Here is a 19807-nt window from a genome sequence, read left to right as displayed (position 1 = left end):
TCTGACCTTGACGTTCTTGGGGTCTGGTCAAAGGAAGACTTCAGCTGAAGCTGAGGCTTTCTCAGAGAACAGGACAGCACTTGGGTTCTGTGTTTGGCAAGCTCCTCCTTCTGATGGAGGTGGCTGTCACTCACTCTGCCTTCCCCTGTGGGTGTACCCACGCATGCAGATTTGCATTAATGAAACATGCCCCTGCTCTCCAAAGTGGATGCCCTTTCTGGTGGTTAGTGAACTCCAATTATCCTTAATTAACAAATCCCGGGCTTTAAGTGGATTGGTTGTCTCCTCTCAGTTTTCATTTTTCTCTGCTGTGGAAAATTCCATTTATTTCACAGATGAGCCATGAGTGATTTTTGTTTGCCTGGGAGTTTAGAAAGAACTGCTGTGAAGAGGAGGTAGCAATTATGCAGATGTGCTGGGGTGCTGGAACAAGGTACCCCAAACCAGGAAGCTGAACAGCTTAAGTGAATGCATGTCTGGAGGTTGGAAGCCAAGATCAACGTGCCAGCTGTTTTAGTTCTGTAGACCAGGCTGGCCTTGAACTCAGAGATCTGCCTGCCTCTGTCTCCTGTGTGCTTAAATTAAAGGCAGGAGCCACCATGCCTCCGCTGCTTTGGTTCTTCTGAGGAAGAACAAGCTCAGAGTGTCTTCTCTGGCTTCCCAGGTTTGCTGGCAAGCCTTGCCTTGTAAAAGTCTCACCCTACTCTCTGTCACAGCAGTGTGTGGCACTATTCTCGTGCCTGGATGTCCCCTTTCTGTAGGAAGAGCAGTCACATTTGATAGCAGCCCATCCGATTCCAGGACGGCCTTGTCTAAACTTATTCATATCTCAGCAACCCTGTAAGGACCACTTTCAAGTGAGGGCTCATATTAACCTGTAGTGTGCTCCTGGGTGGCTGATGTGCTGGGGATTAAAACTTCAACATTGGAAGCTTAAGGCAGTGTGTTGATTCATCACACTGGCTGTGTGCACAGGACTAGATTCCACTCTGCCACATTTAAGGCATTCAGCTGCTTTCTTACCTACCTACCCATCAGCTTCTGAAAGGATGGAGGGTAGAGAGAGTCAGGTAGTGGGGAGGCCTCGGACAAGGAGGCAACTCACAGGCAGGGGTCCGCAGCAACTCGCATTCTCCAAGAGAAGAGCCCAGAGCCTCCTGGGGATAACCAGAGACAAGTAGGAAACCATCCTGGGCTGGTTTTAGTGAGACGCTTCCTGCTATTAAGCTGGGCCCTGGGGGTAAGGAACAAGGGCCTCATGGGAGAAGTTGTTCAAAGAGGCATGGACCCAGTCCTGACACCACGACGAGGTCAGGTTCATGAGGAGTTGCCAGGACTTCTCAGGGAGGTGACAGATAGGCCATGCTTGTCGTGTTATTATTTTAGTCAGGCTAAGGGACAGCAGGGCTCATGGCCTTGCTGTCTCCCTCAGACCAGAGGGAGGCTATGCGGTACAGTGGAGGAACTCCCAGAGCTGTCAGGGACCCTGAGTCAAGGCCATCTTGCAGTTTCTTCAGTGATGAAATGATCTCACTTAAAAGCCCCAGCTGGAATGAGTTCACAGGTATGAAAGGTCGCGTTAGGGGTGTTGGGTGCCATCGACAGGGAGAGCAGCCTGGAAGGGGCGGGCACAGACTGTTCCCCTGGAGAAGTCACTTCTTCCTTCTGAAGCAGATCCCTGGAGACTATAATGAGGGGTCTAGTCCATGGTTCTCTTGACCTCATGGGATTCGGTGATTCCATGAAAAAGCCTCTCCCACAGAGGCGCTAGAGGCCCCCAAGACCTGAGTTCATATCGGGGACCTACCACTTCCTGGTGGTATGGGTTAGACAAGTCATTCAGCCTCTCTCGGCCCAACGTCCTTATCTAGGAGAGGAGGATAACACTCAATACTCAAGGGCAGGTTAAGTTGGAGAATCCGGGTGTGGTGCTTAATGGGGGGCTCTGTGTGGTATCAAAGCCGTCACTGTAGGACAATTTCTGTCAGGACTGACTGAAATATGGTAGGTGAGGTGCCTGCAAGCAGCAGGTGTTCACGTAACCCTCCACCCCCTTTAAAAGACTAACCTGACAGTTGCTGGCGCTCATGGCTCCCACTGGGACACTGGGAAGATTGTCCAGAAAATAATTAAACTACCTAAGAATAGATTTGTCGTCAAGTACGCGAACCGTTGATAGCCACCCATTTAGTTCCAGTTACTGGCAGTGCTCATTACAACCACTGAAACTTATTAAATCGCACTGGGCATATGTTCAGTGGGTGAAGCACTTTCCACACAAGCATGAGGAGGACCTGAGTTAAAAATCCTCAGAACCCTAGTAGAGCTGAGCGTGGCAGAGGCAGGAGCGGCCCTGGAAGCTTCCAGGCCAGCTAACCTGGGGTTCATGGGTGGGAGGAAGCAAGGACTGACATCCAAGGTCATCCTCTGACTGTCACGTGTGTGTACACACACACTCACACACACAGGTGCGGTCATACACATTACACATACATATCAAAGAAATAAAATACAGTTCATTAAACCCCATGCCTTCAGGACTTGCCGTTTGTTGGGAAGTGGACAGAGGATGAATTCAAATTAGCCGCTATTAAACACATCCCACCTGTGGCTTGAGAGAAAAATCTGACAGGGGTCTATCTTAAGGGTTTTGGCTCTTTCTGGCAGGTCACCAGTCAGCACACAAGTTCAGAAGACAAACACGTGCCCTTCCACAATGTCCTACAGACGAGAGCTGGAGAAATACCGAGACCTGGATGAAGATGAAATCCTGGGGGCCCTCACGGAGGAGGAGCTCAGGACGCTGGAAAATGAGCTGGATGAACTAGATCCTGATGTGAGTAGCAGGAAAGGGGAACACTGGTCTTGGGGGCACATGCCCCAGGAACTTGGTGAAGGGGCAGTGTGGTGGCCACACGGGGAGGGGCAGGTGGGGCATTCTCAAAGCAACCAAAGCCTTTCTCCTTATATGACAGTGCGTTGGAATGATGTTGCCTTGGCAGGGCTATTTTTAAAATGTTGTATTACTCATGATTCTCCAGAAAAATAGAACCAATAAGATGTGTGTGTGTGAGAGAGAGACAGAGTAAATGTATATCCTACTGAGAGATTTATAAGCAATTGGCTCATATGGTTTCGGAGACTGACGAGTCCTGAGATCTGCATTTGGGAAGCTGGAGTCCAGGAGGGCCGATGATGCCAATCTGACCTAAAATGCTCATAGGCTGAAGACTTAGGCAAGCTCATGCTGTTAGTCCAAAATAACAGAACAAAAACCATGGTCCAGTTGAGGCAGGTAGGTAGGAGGCAATCTCCCTTCCCGGGGAGGGTCAGCTTCTTGGGTCTATTTAGACCTGTGACAGATGGGATCGGCCCTCCCACGTCACAGAGGCCATCTGCCTGACTCAGTCTGCAGACTCTGCAAATGTTCATCTCCTTCAGAAACACCATCCCAGATACAAGTAGAATAACATCCTACCAAACGCCTGGCGGCCCACGGCTCAAGCAAGTTGATGGTAAAATTGCCCATGGCAAGTCCGCCTCTTGGTTACCTTGGCTCCTGTGTGTGTGTGTCTCTTCACACCTGAGGTAATTATTAGCAAACGAAGACAACAGCATGTCACCACTGTGCCCAACACGATACTCTGTACGACAGAAAAATTCCTCTTCTCCAGGAGGGAAGGTAAAAATCTCCAGTGATGTTTACTCGGACACTGTGATGGAAAATTAATACTTAAATAGTACTATAAAATGTCAGTACAGCCCATGCTCCGTGACGAGATGGAGGCGAGGGGGACAGTGAGCTCTGCTGCCCTCACACATGTTCAGGAAGCAGGAGGGAATACTCAGGACGGCTGTAGCCCTGGTTTCTCCAACCAGACGGTTGGGGGTAGCCAGCATTTAGAACAGCCTCCCTCCGTCACCCATCCTGCACTGCTTCTGCCTCCGACAAGCACCACTGCTGGCTGTGGTTCATGACCTGATGGGCTGAGCCTGAGCCTCATGCCTGAGAGGTTGGTGTTGGGAACAGTTCTTCTCAGGCTAGGTTGTTGGTGCTTCCCACCAGCATTCATAGTTGTTGGTAGTCAGCGTCAGTCACCCCTCGTCACCTGTTGATTCTGAACCATGAGGAACACCAGAGGCCAGGTGGCAGTGTTAACCTCCTGCTCAGTGGAATCCTTGTGCTTCCTGTGAAGGAAAACCTTTGCTCTTTCAGAACTGAGACTTCTAGGCAAGCAGGAAGGTCCAGGGAATAGATACAAAAGCGGTTGCTAATGAGTTGCTAAAGGTGATGTTGTGGGCTACCACTCCAGTGCCCAGCCTTGAATCCTGGACCTGTGGGTCTTGGCTCTGAGGGAAACAGCACCACATGAGGCCCCTGATTCAGAGCACATGCACACTTCTAGGGAGCCTTGCCCGAGCACAGCAAGGCCCCTCCTCCTGGCTGACACTGCAAGGCCCCTCCTCTTGCCTGGCACTGCAAGGCCCCTCCTCCTGGCTGGCACTGCAAGGCCCCACCTCCTGTCTGGCACTGCAAGGCTCCGCCTCCTGGCTAGCACTGCAAGGCCCCACCTCCTGGCTAGCACTGCAAGGCCCCTCCTCCTGGCTGACACTGCAAGGCCCTACCTCCTGGCTGACATTGCAAGGCCCCTCCTCCTGGCTGGCACTGCAAGGCCCTGCCTTCTGCCTTAGCCCTGCAGCAGCCTTCAGAGGGCCATTGTGCTGCTCTTCACACCCTGCTGCCTCTGGACAGTGGAGAACAGGTTGAAATACATTGAGCAATAGAGAACACCAAGAACCCTCTTGTGTGTTTTAAGTTTCATAAGCGAATCTCACACTTGGCATATTTAGGAAGTTCTTTCAATGCTCAGAGTCCTCCTTCGTAGTCAGGGTGCCTCAGGGATGTCTTGTTTGGCAAGCCCCACTGGAGCTGTGAGCAGGGTCAAGGGAGACTTTCCCACCAGCCTCCTGGACAGATTTCCAGCCTGGAACTGTATTCCAGGTACCCAGCACAAGCGAAGGCATTAAAGATGGAACCTCCAGGCCCCTTTTAAAGCCAGGCATTGCTCAACTCTCTCCTAACAGTGGCCCATCAGGAGAACATCGATTCAGTAGTGTTTTACTAACCCACGGGCCACTGCTGCTGAGGCACAGTGAACAAGGCTAGAGTTAGAGTCCCACATCCCACCTGGGCCCTGTCTTTGACACATGTGATCTTGGGCTGGCTGCAGTCTGTCCTTCTCCAGGCCTTGGTGTCCCACCAATGAAATTATGGAGTTGGTTGGACCCTTTCAGGGCTCAGTGGCAGGCACCTTTTCATCTGCAGACTAGGCTTCTTCCTAGTGTGTTGAAGGGCTGGTCCCAGCCCCCATCCGCAACGACATCCATCTGAGTAGTATGTCCTCATCTTGCCGTTGGCAACCGTCCCAACCATGAGATGGTTCCTTAGTGGGGCTGCTCATGTTGACTAGCAAAAGGCCTTGGTGAGAGTCTTAGGGCCCCCCTTCCCCACCTCCTCCATTTAGGGGAAACAGCAAAGGAAACAAAGGAAAGGTTGAGCTTTTCTGTTCTGACTATTCTAGATCACTGTTCCATAGACTTCCCTAACTGTTCTAGATCACTGTTCCACAGACTTCCCTAACTGTTCTAGATCACTGTTCCACAGAAGTCCCTAACTATTCTAGATCACTGTTCCGTAGAAGTCCCTAACTATTCTAGATCACTGTTCCGTAGAAGTTCCTAACTATTCTAGATCACTGTTCCTGTTCCATAGAAGTCCCTAACTATTCTAGATCACTGTTCCATAGAATTCCCTAACTGTTCTAGATCACTGTTCCATAGAATTCCCTGTGCTTATAATAAGTACTGGTTTTACTCAATTACTGGGCAAGCCTCAGTGAAACATTTCACTATTAGGATAAGAATTTGTACTGTATCAAGCTGATAATAGGAAAAAATAAATAAATAAATAAATGAAGTACATAAACAGCTACTAAATTAACGAACAAATAAAATTCAGTATAATGGGGGAAAAAAGAATTCTCTAACTGTTCTAGATCACTGTTCCATAGAAGTCCCTAGCTATTCTAGATCGCTGTTCTATAGAAGTCCAAGAGGGAATTGCTTTTGAGGGTGAGAATACAAGCCACGTGGCTGCCCACACTTAACTTGGTGCTAGGTGCTGTCATTGGGGCCTGGCACAGATATTGCCTCTGGTTAGCTCAAGGTATGTCAGGTGGGCAGAAAAGATTACATCCTAGGAACAGATGGAGATCAGGGCGGGGATTGCTTCTTCCTGGTGGGAGGTTCCACAGAGCAGCTGAGGTTGGAACCATGCCACAGGTTTTCTAAGTCAAGAATAAAAGCAAAGAATTCCAGTTGATTGTGGTTCCCTGTGTGAGAGTTCGCTGGGGAGGAGGAATCTCAGTGTGGTTTCTATGGAAAATTGGATGTGACTAGAAAAAGGAAGGGAATGTGTAATGGAGTTAAGGTGGCAAGGTGAACTGGGGAGCTTCTCAAAGGGAGGTGATTCCATATGGCTTAGTGGTTTGGGAGCTAACCCTGGAAGTGCCAGCCAGAGAGGAGATGAAAGGGGTCCCATGGGAGCCCTGCATCCTGGGAGCTCCCTTGGGCATATGCTTTTCCTGAAGTTAAGGATACTACCCTCTCCACAGACATACCCTCTAGGGAGTGGAATCTGTACCACTCCCAGGAGCAGTACGACCATCCACCCCCCTCAGACACCTGCCTGCCCACTGTGTCTGGCCCTTTGCTCTCTTGGCGTCACCCTGAGCTGCAGTGTGGGGACCAGGTCAGCTGAGGCTGTGGCTGCAAACAGGGCAGGTGGTGGCAGGGGTCAGAACCCTGTGTCAGCCCCGGGAGGGTGGAGCCTCTCAGAGCCAAGACTTCAGTTTCCAAGGACTGTGCTGAGGCCCTGGCTGGGGCCCTGCTTCACCCCTAAACCAACAAAGAACTCCCACAGAGTCCCCTACTCAAATAGCAGGCTGTGTGGCCTCAGCAGAAGTTCCCAGGGGCCTCTGTACCAGGCAGCTTGCTCTACCTGGAAGGTGGTAGGGAAGAGGCCACTCTGTGGGTACCCACAGGAGGGAGGGAGAGGATACAGGAGGTTCAGATTGCTGCCCAGCTGGCCTGGTCAGGGAACTAGGGGGCCAGGAGTCAGATTGCAGGCACTCTGGAGAGAAGCATAGATCCTGAAGCAGACACCCGCCACCTGAAACCCACCATTCTCAACTACTGTGGTTTCAAAAAGTGACGTTATTTTCAAAGGCTCCTTTCTCTCTCTCAGTTCAAGGAGAAGAAAGGAGAAACCAAAGAGGAGGGGAGATGATGGGGTGGTAGAGTTAGTATCCCAGCCACACAATGGACCCCTTCACTGAGATGGGCTCCCTTACCTGATTTACAAAACAGTTGAGTTTTGAAAGGCAAATGGGGCTCCCTCCATCCCAGAACAGAACATTCCAGCTCCAGTTTCACTGGGCCTGGGCCCAGCTTTGTAATCGGGACTCTGGGAGAGGCCGAAGGTATGCAGGCCTGGAGGAGGGGCGCCCAACAGGTGCCCAATCCCCCTTTCACAGACCAGAATCAGAGTCCAGAGAGGGAAAGGAATCTGTCCCTAGGGCAGGTTTCCATCAGAACCAGAGCAGCTCCTGAGACCTGGGTGCCCAGGCATTGCGCCTTGGCAGACTCACACTCCTGCATTTATTTTTGTGTCCTGGTGCTGATGCGGCATTTACTGCGTGCACATGCTGTTCTAAGTACTTGAAAGACGTAGCTCACTTAATTTCACCCTGATCCTGGGAGGCAGGTGCTCTTGTCATCCGGGTTCCACACAGGAAGACGCTGAGAGTCAAGGTTACTTGTCCAACGTCTCATACGTGGGCAGTGGCAGAGTCCGAACATTGTCCTAGAGTTCACACCCTAGCCACATTTTGAAGGCCTCATGGGACTTGGGAGGAAAAGAGTTGGGGCCACAGATGTGTGTGGCTTTGTGGTTCCAGAGGCTGTACCTGCAGATCATCCTCTTTCTTTCTGGAAGGAGGTGGAGACACAGTGGTGTCCGGTCTGCTCTGCCCTGGGCTCAGACCTGGCCTTTTTCCTGTTTGGATCTCAGTTCCCTTAGTGAAGTAGAACAGTTGGTCCAGATGGCTCGGAAGCCCCCCCCCCCCCCGGGGGGGGGGTGTCTATCCACTTGTAATTTTCTGACCCCCTCCTAGCTGTCTTGGCACCTGATGGCAACAAACACTTCAGAGAGTGCTGTGTGGGGTTATGCAACTGTTAAGCCCCAGTGTCATGTGACAGAGTTGAGTAGAACACTTGAAAAGCAGCTTGGCCATAGAGGATTCCGAACTGGTGCACATTTAAAAAAAAAAAAAAAGCCTCGAAACTTAGTGTCTCTCACTCTGGAAAAACTCAAGCTTATCATGAGATTGCTGCCCTTGGGCTCCCTCGGGAAAGGAATGCCTCATGCTCTAAAAGTGTCTGCTGTTGACTGACTCCGAGCCCCGCCCTTTCTCTCCGTGCAGTGGAGTGGGTGCTGCGCTGAAGCCCAGCCAACTCCTCGCTCAGATCGCCTCTGTGCCGGGCAGTGGGAGAAAGGAGCTCGGGAATGGCGAGCCAGGCAAGTGATGTGTGCCAGCCACAGTGGGTGGCTCTTACGCCATTCACAGACCTTCGCAGTTGACGGGTCAGATGGTGTGCATGGACCATCCAGTCCTCGAGAGGGTTCAGCATTTAGCTCCATCTTAAGATGGGGAAACTGAGGCTTAGAGGAATGAGGGTTAGGTTATGATAGCTCAGTGCCTCAAAGGCACAAGGACTTGATTTTGATCCCCAGAGCCCAAATAAAAATGCCAGGAGAAGAGGCTTGCTCTTGAATTCCTAGTGCTTAGGGGTGAGGCTAGGGAAACGGAGATGGATTCCTGGAGCTCATTGGCCAGCCGTCTGACCAATCAGTGAGCTCCAAATTTAGTGAGCGCCCCTGTGTCAACAAATAAGATACTTCGGCTTCTACATACACAGGAACAGGCAGGCAAGGGTACTAGCATGGGCATGTACACACACACACACACACACACACACACACACACACACACACACACACAATTAAAATATATAAAGAAAAATGAAGAGTCTGCCAACAAATAATTTATTAATATCGCTTGTTAATGAGACTTTGAGGAGAAATTGAGTATTTTTAAAAGGCTGTTTACAAGGGAGAAGGTAGATTAATCCCAACCTTATAAAGGAATTAGAGTTGGAGTTGATTTTTAAGTCAGCTGTTGGGAATTTGTGATAGAGTATCACCACAGAAATGCTAACAGAAGCAGGCTGTCTGCAAGGCCCGAGGTAACATGACTCTGTATAGACATGCTCTTGCATGCCAGGGGTTCTGCATTTCATGGAAATTGTCTCATGAATCTCCACAAAGACGCTGTGATTGAACCCCATGGTGGCAGGGTCAATGCCATCCTGTAGATGGGGCTAGGGTAATGTGAGGGAACCCTACTGTTATTAAAGGGCAGACCGTATCCAGCAGGTCCTTTCTGGGCTTACGTGTCAAAGGTTATGAAAACAAGGGGTATACATGCATACATGATTGCATGCATATGTACAGGCACACACATACACATACATGCATGCTCGCATACATTATGCACACACAGAGAGACACATATGCATGTACACACACACACATACACACACACACACACACACACACACAAACACACCCACTACAATATGCATACAAAATACAGGAGAAAGACCCTGACTGTGGCATCCTTCTGGACATATGCTATTTGATTGGTACTGTCTTTGACCAAGCTGTCATACCAGTCCCATGAGTCTCACGACCATTGTAGTGATGAAAAAATCAACAATGGCAAGACTGCACTTGAGAGAGGGGAAAAGCTCACAGAAGGTCACACCCCTGGGTCGGCAGCAGGGTCATAGGGAGGGCCTGGGCCTTCCTATCACACCTCAGGGCTCCCTACAGGTCCAACTCTGCAGAATGGTACATCCTCCCATGCCCCAGATCAGGTTCTGTAGGGCACAGGGCTCGCCTGGCCATCCCAGGAGCAACCAAGTTTGGTCCATGGGGCTGTGATGCTCCCTTGTAACACAAACCGACAGAATTGCAAGCCCAGGACAGAAGTAAACAGTTGGAATGGAAAGAAATAAATCTCTCTCTAAAAATAGGCTCTCATCCTTAGAAACACTACCCAGCGGTGTGTGCAGAACCGGGGATGAGAGTCAGGCCAGGCTGCAGTGTCCCCAACCCACCCTGTCTCCTGACACCTCTTCCTCGCCCTTCTCCATTCCCCATGCTTCCCAGTGCCCCTTTTTTCTGCCTCTGGAGCCAGAGCCCTTCATATCTTAGATCGAAAATCCTCCCATTCTGCAGGACGACAACCCCCCTCAACACCTGGAGTCTCAGTGCCCGCAGCATGGCACCTCCTCCACAGGGTGCTTGTTTTCTGTTTTGACATATTGAATAGCAGAGGGAGTGCACAGCAATACCTACATCCCCACTGCCCGCGCTGAACAGATCTTACAATCTTATCTTCCTTGACTCATACCATCCTTAAAGGGAAAAGATAACCCTGTGGCTAAAGCTTGGAGCCAACCTCTCCAACTCTCCTCATCCCCCTGAGCACTTTCTACCCCTCAGGCAGCAAACCAGGTTCCCACAGCATCAGGTGGGGGTGCGGATGAAAGAAAGAAGTCCGCGGCCGCCACGGCTCATCTTCTCTTCGAAAAGACTTGTATACAACGAAATCCACAGTGTATAAAGAGATTCACTGTACAGAAAAAGAAATTTCACGTGCCACAAACTTTGAGGAAGAAAAGCAACACCCAAAACAATTCCTTGGAGTAACTGGCTTTGGCATCCAAGTCAGAAACAAAAGGGAACGGTAGGGACTAGGGGTAAGTGGGAGTTTGACTAAAGGACACCTGCTTTTGGCTCTGCCAGTTGGTGCCCCCATGAGCATGGCGGTTCAGTATTGTTGTACCAGGTAAAATTTTGAGAGACGCAGGAAATTTGGTTTTTAAAGCATTGACAATTAATTGGAACACTCAAGACCAAACCAAAAAATCCAAACCTCTGTATTCCGTTGGGCCATAGATGTCTCCATGTGCAGGCCTGTCTTCTGCTCTGTATGACAAGGTTTTGGTTTTATTTCTTGCTTAACGAACATATGCACAAACATACGCACATGTGTATGTAGATATAAGTATGATTATATCAAAAGGACCTTGGGTGCTAGCAAGATGGCTCAGCAGATAAAGCGCATCCTGTGCAAGCCTGAGGATCCGAGTTCGGTTCCCCAGCACCCACATGTCTGACCATGGATACTTGTAATACTGATCCTGGGGAGTGGGGAGCAGGTATAGGTGGGTCCTGGGGCTTGCTGGCAGCTAGGCTAGCTGACCAGATGAGCTCTAAGTTCAATGAGAAGCCATGTCTGGAAAAGTAAGATGAGGTGACTGAGGAAGACATGCCCGCATCGGCCTCCGGCCTCTTATACACATGCGCACAATTCATACAGCAACACATATGTGCACACATACAAAAAGAGCAAAAGAACCTGACTATTGCCTGGCATACAGTTTAGACCTAACAAATGTTCATTGCACCTGAGTGCTTGATTTGTTCAATATCTAAACTCTAAGCTTTCTGAGACTGAGAGCCACATCATCACACCACCCAGCGTTTGATGGAAGTAGAAGTAGATAGAGCCTGGCTTCTGATCTCCCCTCAGGGCCCACCTGGCTTCCAGGAGGTAGGCCCAGGGTATGTGAGGAAGGATGGTCTGTTTGTCAAGGGAGGCCTGGCTGTCCAGCATGGGACCTCAGTGAAGTCCCCTCCCGGCTCTCAGTGTTCTCCAGCACCTATCCTGGAGGCTGTACTCCCTTGCTCCATCCTTTAATTTGGGGGGTTGTGGGGCTTAGTCAAAAAGAGCAGTACCCAGACCAACAGAAGCATGCTGTGTACCCCCCCCACACACACACATTTTTTTTTAGACATAACTAATTTCTTTGGCAAAAGTAATATAATAGTTTGTTTTCGCTACCATGGAGAATCAGGTTAAGGGCCATTCTGTGCATGGCTAACCATCCATTGCCAGAGCGTCTGCAGATCCTTGAGCACACTCATTATAAACAGTGTCATTTGTATGCAAACGTGGGCCGCCTGCCTTGTAGCTTTTAAGCCCGAAATCATTACTGCAGAGGATCTTTTTAGATTTCCTCACAGAGTTTTCAGGAGTCTACAGTCCTTTGTTACAGTACATTGTGTGCCTGGACAGCTGTGCGCATGTTCACATCTTAAGCCCTTAGTGGTCTAGCCTGGGTGGTTCCTAACACAACCCCACTAGTATAGCCAGGATGGCTGTAGAAACTTCATCCTCGGGCTTGTAGACGCCTGTTTGCAGGCTGTGAGGCCCCAGGTAAGGACCTGTGGACCTCTGCTGTCCCTTGGATGACTGGACTCCAGCATGCGGTATGAAGGTCAAGCTAAGACGCTGGACATCTGAGTCTAGTATGTAACAGGAAGTTGATGTTTAAAGGGCCGGAAATAAGTTCCATGTTGTGGCACACACCTGTAATCCCAGGAACTTGGAAGGCTGCTGCAGGAAGATTGCTAGTTTGAGGCCAACCTGGGCTATATAATACATTTAAGACTTTGTCTTAAAAATAAATAACTTCTTTAAAATTAGAGTACCATAGGAAATGTGGTTAGTTTCCCCTCTATGATTATTTCCAAGAATATATTAAAGTTTGTGCTTCTGTAATTTAAAAACATTCTTTGTTTTTTAGTTTGTGTTTTTTGTTTGTTTGTTTGTTTGTTCGTTTGTCTGAGACAAGGTCTCACTACACAGTCCTAGTTATGAAGACCAGGCTGGCCTCAAACTCACAGACAGCTGCCTGCCTCTGCCTCCCAAGTGCTGACATTAAAGGCGTACCCCACCATGCCCGGCTTCCAAACATTTTTAATTAAAAACCCACGGGTGTAGCTCTTTCCATAGCCCAGTGCCAGGAGTGGACAGTGAACACTACACAAAGGGCTGTCCTGACTTCCTCTCTATGGGATTGTAGTATGAGAGCAAACTGGGATCACACACAGCAACCTGGCAGCCCACGGCTGAGGCCACTTTAAGTGTGTTTTAATTGTCCTGAATGTTATTTTGCAAATGTTTAGATTATATGTCAATGTTTTAAAATCAAAAGAGTTCACATTAAAATAAGCAGGTTTAATCAGCCCACCCACATTTGTCCATGTCCTCAGTTTGCTGGAGCTGGGCAATGCGGGGCTCCAAAGCCACATGCCACCGTCAGCACTACTCCCAAGGGTCCCACAGCCGTCATTTTAAGCTGATATCAGAGAGTGCCTATAAATCCATTCCTTAAACCCACACGGACGTTCCCTTCTAAGGCAAAATGGTGGGCACTGTGGGGAAGCCAGAGTGCTTGTGTGGTAGACTTGCTTTAGACGCACTTGCAGGGGAATGGGACTCAGAGTCCTCGGAGGACAAATGGCTCCGCTTGCCTGCAGGCATCATGGAGTCCACCACTACAGGTGATATGCAGCCTGGTAACAGATCACTCTTCACTGATCAGTGGAGTGACCTCGGTAGGGTGTTGACGAAGAGGTATTCAGGGAAGGACCACGAGGGCTTGAGGTTTCTCTTTACGATCAGTTCCACCCCCTTCACCTTCCAATGTTTTTGCTCCACCCAGTAGTATCCTGGCCACCAAGATAGTGATGGGGACTCTTCCCCACGTTGGCTAGCCTGGGTCTGAGAGTCAAGTTTTGGTTCTAAGCAAACCTGATAGGTGATCCATTTTCTCTCCACTGTCTCCTTCATGGTCCATTTCTTTTTTTTTTTTTTGGTTTTTCGAGACAGGGTTTCTCTGTGTAGTTTTGCGCCCGTCCTGGAACTCACTTGGTAGCCCAGGCTGGCCTCGAACTCACAGAGATCCGCCTGGCTCTGCCTCCCGAGTGCTGGGATTAAAGGCGTGCGCCACCACCGCCCGGCCCATGGTCCATTTCTATCCCACAGCATGTTACGCTGTAGGATACGGCAGCGTTTCTGGTCGAGCTGACTCTGACCTCGTCAGTCCCAGCATCCCTGCTGGCCCTAGCCTGACAATAGCCTCCCTTCTCAGCATCCCAAGACTGCTTGAGTTAGTTGTTGCTTTGGCTATTTTGATAATATTTTTCACATTGGAAAAAACCAGCTTTTTTTTTGGATATAAGCCACACATCATCCAATTTATCCATTTAAAGTAGACAATTCGGTTTTTAAAGTCTATTTACAGTTGTCCAGCCTCTACCACAGTCAATTTAAAAACATTTTCATCACCTCAGAAAGAAACTTCTTGACTTGCCACTCAGCCCCACTCCTCCTCAGCTGTCTTAGCTCAGGCTGTTGTGATGAAGTACTGCAGAGTACAGGGCTTATGCACTAGAACCATCTTTTCCAAGTTCTGGAGGCTTGGAAGCCCCGGGCTAGAGTCTGGAGTCTGGGGGTTTCTTGTGAAGGACCCCTTCCTGACTTGGGTTCGGCTGTCTTCTCATGATGTCCCCTTGTGGCAGGTGGCTGAGGAGGGGCACACAGCAAGCTCTGTGAAGTCTCTTGTTGGAAGGACACTAATCCTGTGGGATCAGGGCTCCATCCTCATGACCTCAGCTATCCTTAGGCATGTCCACAAAGACCCTATCTCCAGATACAGTCATGGTGGGAGTTGGGGCCTCAGTGTGTGATTTGGGGGTTGGGGACAGAGTTCAATCTGCAGCACCAGCCCTGGAGCAGCAATTGAGGTACCTTTTGTCTTTGTAGACTGGGCTATTTTGGAAATCACATTGCAGGGAATTACGGAGCTGGCCTGGTCCAGCAGCCTTGAGAGGTATGCATTGTAGGTTTTTCAGGTTAGAGTCTGTGGCATCCAGGGCACTGTGTACCTTTTAGTTCCTGAGACACTGAGGCACTCACTCAGGCAGTGGAACATGCAGGCCACCTGTGTGTCTCTGTGTTCCCTAGAAGTCAGAGAAGCATATAGAAGCTTGGCTGGACAATTAGTCTTAGATGTTAATTAATCTGTGTGCCCTGTATAGCTTGCAAACATCATTGTATCCTGGCAACTACAATTGTATTGATCCTGGCGACCTCCATTATGTTCTGTTTCTGATAAGATAAAATGTCCGATTGCTTGCAATAAACTTGTCTCAGCTTCAGTCTTGCTGAGACACCCCCCCCCCACCTCAACCAGACCTGGTTTTAATTTCCACCGACCATATCAGGAGACCCTGGCTCAGTAAGTCAACACTGGTGCTTACACCACCTAAATTACAGCACACAATAACGACCTTTGTATCTAGTTTCTTTCACTTAGCATGTTTTCCGGTTCACTCATGTTGTAGAACTCTATTCCTTTTCATGGTTTGACAGTTCTCAGTAGCACAGATCTACCATATTTTATTTATCCATCCGTCAGTTGATGGAACTTAGCATGTTTATTTTTGGCCATTATTAATCATGCTTTATGTACATCTGTGTACAAGTTTTGTGGTTAACCTATGGTTTGAATTCTTTTCCATTTCTAAGTATAATTTCTGGGTCATATGGTAATTCTATGGATAGATTTTTTAGAAACTTCCAGACTGCTTTCCAAAGAGTCCATGTATTGCCCCATGCCTGCCAGCAGCCAAGGTCCAGTTTCACCACATTCCTGCCAACACTTGTTATCATCTGTGCTTTGTACTGTGCCCGTGCAGGGTGAGCGCCATTTTGTTGATGGCTAGCGGTGCTAAGAATCTTCTCATGTGTTATGCAGACATCTCTGAGAGAGGTTTTTGGTTTGGCTTGGCTTTTCTTTTTTTAAGACAGGGTCTCACTGTGTAGCCCAGAGTGGCTTCAAACTCTCTGTCCTGTCAGGTTTGGCTGGGATTAAAGGTATGTGCTACTACACCTCACTTATCGGGAATGTTTTATAATGAAAACATTAATTTCTTTATTTTGAGTGTAGGGGTTTACATGTGTATACATGTTCGTGCATGCGCATGTGGTGACCAGAGGTCCATGTCTTCCTTGTCTGCTTTCCCCCTTATTTTTTAAAATAATGCTTGGTTCTTTGGATGGCCGGCACATTTACGCAAGTGTGTTGATCACCTCAACCCACCACTACTCCCTCTAACTCCTCCTAGTGCCCCCCCCACGTCTCTCCCAGCCTCAAGTCCTCTTTTTATTTTTGTTATTAATAATCCCCCGAGTCTAACTAATGCTGCCCATATGCACATGCACCCCGTCTTTTTGGAACAGGGTCTCCCATTTAATCTGGAGCTCTCCAGTTAGGCTAGATGTCTAGCCCCAAGCTCCAGGGCCCAGGGCCCTGTCTCCACCGCCCAAGCTCTGGGATTGCAAGTGCTCACCGATATGTGCGTGCTAAGGATCAAACTCAGGTCCTCGTGCTTTACGGGCTGAGCCATCCCTTCAGCCCCCTCATCGGGAATTTTAGATGTTCTTTGAACAGTATCTATTCCGCTTCTTTGACCATTCTTTAAGTTGTTGAATGTTTTTGTCCTCTATTATTGAGTCCCAAGAGAAACCCATGCATTCTGGATGCTGTACTCTTATCAGATATGTGATTTAAAAGCATTTCTCCCATTCTGTCTCTCTGCCAGTGTCCTTTGAAGAACAAATGTTTTTAATTTTGGTGAAGTCCATCCAGTGCATTTATTTTTTCTTCTGTTTCTCATTGTTTTGTGTCATATCTAAGGAACCATTGCCTAATCCAGAGCCCCAAGATTTATGTCTACACTTTCTTCTAAGAATTTTATAGTTTTTGCTTTTACATTTCGGTCTTTGATCCTCTGTGAGTTAATATTTATGTACACGGTGAGGTCATATGCTGTTTTTGAAAACAAGTTAAAGTAATAAATAACTAAGAGTTTTAAAAGATGTAACTCTCTTTGATTTTAACTGAAGATTCTGTGATACTTTTTTCAATGTAGCCTTTAATGGAAAGAAAATAAACTTCGAGCCCTAATAAGGCTGCCATGGTCACAATGTACTTTAAAAAGCTGATGAGCTAAGAATTACTAGAAAATACTTTTGAAATTTTGGTTTTTCAAAACTCAACTTCTTTCATTAAATACTTAATTTGATGAAGCCGTGGTTTAATGTGTTATATAATGAATATTCTTACACACATTAAAAACATCTCTCCTCCCAAAGTCTATGTCTTTGGTTTAATGTTCTGAGCCAGGGCAGGGCTCCCCCAGAGAAGACTCAGTAGTGTTTGGAGGTGGGTTTTGGTGTCACGGTGCTGCTGGCCTGGGGTAGAAACCAGAGCGACTGCTACCAGTGCATCAGAGCAGTTGCCTCGACCCTGTTGTTCCGATCAGCACACCATGATGCCAAGGTTGAGAAACTGCCCCCAGCTAAGCCAGGGACCTCTGGCAGCAAGATCTGAAGGTGATGAGAGATTGAAGCCCCTTTCCAACCTCGTGGGTTTCTTTCATTACAATACTGAGCCCCAATACCTTCCTGCCATTAAAATCCTCTATGGTACCCTGGTGGGGTGGCACACCTCTGTAATTGTAGTATTAAGGGGGCTGAAGAAGGAGGATGGCAAATTGGAGACCTCACTTGGCTACAGAATGAGACCCTGCTTTTAAAAAAAAAGGAATAATAAATCAAACAAACCAGAAAGAATGATGAAACCCTTTATGGAGATGAAAATCCCTACAAGCCCCTTGAGGGGACCACTGCGCACTTACCTTCAGGGATTAACTCATTTCATCTTTGTGTATCTGCGTTTCTTGGATTCTAAAACATATTTGGTTAACTTTTTTCTGTTACTCACATTTTGAATGACTGGCCTCCTGCTAAAATGTATCTTATCTGATGATAGAACAGTGGGAAGCTATCACTTGGGAATATTTAATATATCAGTGCTGCTGGAGAGATAGCTCAGTGGTTAAGAGCACTGGCTGCTCTTCCAGAGGACCTGGGTCTAATTCCCAGCACAACTGTCTGTAACTGTTCTAAGGGGCTTGACACCCTCACATACAGACAAAACACCAATGCACATAAATACATATAAATACATAAATAATATATCAGTACTGGCCAGTCTTTCACATTACTTAATTTTAACTTCCCCCAAATATGTATGAGACAGCCATTGTCATCATTATTCACCTTCTGTAGCCATAGGAGCCATAGCACATAGGGTCAGGAGTTAGTGAATGCCATTCAGTTGTACCTCCATTAGTCCAGGGCTTACACTGGATGGGGCCTCAACTGTGAAGCACAGGCATATTACAAAGCAAGTGGATCACTGGCTATGGATAGCATGGGTCACCTGCTGTGGATAGCATGGGTCACCTGCTGTGGATAGCATGGGTCACCTGCTGTGGATAGCATGGGTCACCTGCTATGGATAGCCATAGATAGACATGGCAGGCAGTAAGGTGTATCCTTACCCACTATGCCACAAGAAGCCCCTGCCATGGATAGAAGGAGTAGACCCTCACATCTAGCTTTAGGAAGCACCATATGATCTGTACCTGCCTGCAGAAGCATGGCTCAGCCGGGAGCATCGTCACAGTGGATGCTGTCTGTGAACTGCTGCTTCATGAGAGCTCTGACTCCTGTGACATCATTTATATTCCCTCAGATCAGTTCAGGTTTGTCTGCCTGCCTGTTGGTCCTCTTCTCATAAAATATCCCAGCTTCCATTGTCTCTGCTAGCCTCTGGCCTATGTCTACTTGCACATATCCTAGTCCCCACCTTTGAACCCCTTACCTCCCAGCCTTGCCAATTATAGACCCTTGTGACCCAATGTGGGGCCACACCCTGCTACTGTTGAGACAACAGCAGGTGTTAGCCAATGGGGGAGCACTTCCTAAGCAGCCCATAGCTATTAGTCAGTCGTGTCTCTCTTCCAAGCTTCATCCCTGTGGGCATGCAGTCCTATGTGTCTCTCATCCTCTGCTCAATGGGCCTTCAGAAAAGGACTTGGAGAGTGTTGTGAGTAACAAGAAATAAGCATTTTGAGAGAACCTAGATTTGATTTAGGAATGACACCAATTTAGTCAATTTGGGGGTGCAGCTAAGATTTCACACCTGCCTCTTTGAGGCATCCTCTTCTAGCTCTCTGAATGTAAGACACACGGAAAGCATGAGGATTAGAAATGAAGCTTGCCTCTCCCTAAAATCTGAGGGAACGCCCTGGTTTGTTCATGATCTAGCCCTGAAACTCCTTGGGTAGTCTTTCTGGCTCTGGGCCTCAGTTTCCCCTTGAAGGGAGGGTTATATACTATCTGGTCTCTAAGCATCCTTGAAGCTCTCATTATCTTTGATTCTCGAGATGCTCGGGGCTGACTTAGGTGAAATCCCCCTAACTAGGAATCTACTTTGCTAGTGAGCCCACACCTAGAAGCCCCCCACCATGCTTGAAGAAGAGAACCCAGCAATTGATTGATGCTGTCATCCTTGAGAGACCCATCTCCAGAGGCATCGTTTAAAATTAACAGTCAGTTTTCATGAGCACAGACCCATCAGAGCCAAAAGGCCGTAGAGACTGTGGGCTGAGTGTGACTTGCCTGCTTTGTAGTTCTGCTGAGCCTTTCTCAGGCTTCTTGGGAGTTTCCTTCTTTATGAATCATCTTCCATCTAAGACCCTACCAAGCTCCCTTTGGCTTCTCTCGCTGATCACTTACCACACTGCAGCAAACATAATTTTGCATCCAAGTACTGAATTCCAAGAATCTCTCTA

At 48.2% G+C, this 19807-nt stretch overlaps 1 protein-coding gene across 2 annotated transcripts in view; it reads left to right on the top strand.

The window, feature by feature from the left end:
* The window catches only part of Tmod1 (tropomodulin 1), a 74918-nt gene that overhangs the window by 17177 nt on the left and 37934 nt on the right, over positions 1-19807 (top strand). Inside the window, exon 2 of one of the 2 annotated variants that reach the window (XM_052716331.1) lies at positions 2668-2836. In XM_052716331.1, coding sequence (XP_052572291.1) covers positions 2717-2836 — 120 coding nt within the window. In that variant the 5' untranslated portion in view covers positions 2668-2716. Of the gene's footprint in view, positions 1-2667; positions 2837-19807 lie in introns of those variants that run through there. The other variant, XM_052716332.1, reaches the window with a different exon arrangement.

Source organism: Peromyscus californicus, unplaced genomic scaffold (genome assembly GCF_007827085.1).
Source record: "Peromyscus californicus insignis strain IS unplaced genomic scaffold, ASM782708v3 Scaffold_5__1_contigs__length_169319896, whole genome shotgun sequence".
Taxonomy (NCBI): Eukaryota; Metazoa; Chordata; class Mammalia; order Rodentia; family Cricetidae; genus Peromyscus; species Peromyscus californicus.
Note: the sequence above shows the minus strand (reverse complement) of the source record. Positions and strands in the feature narration are given on the sequence as shown.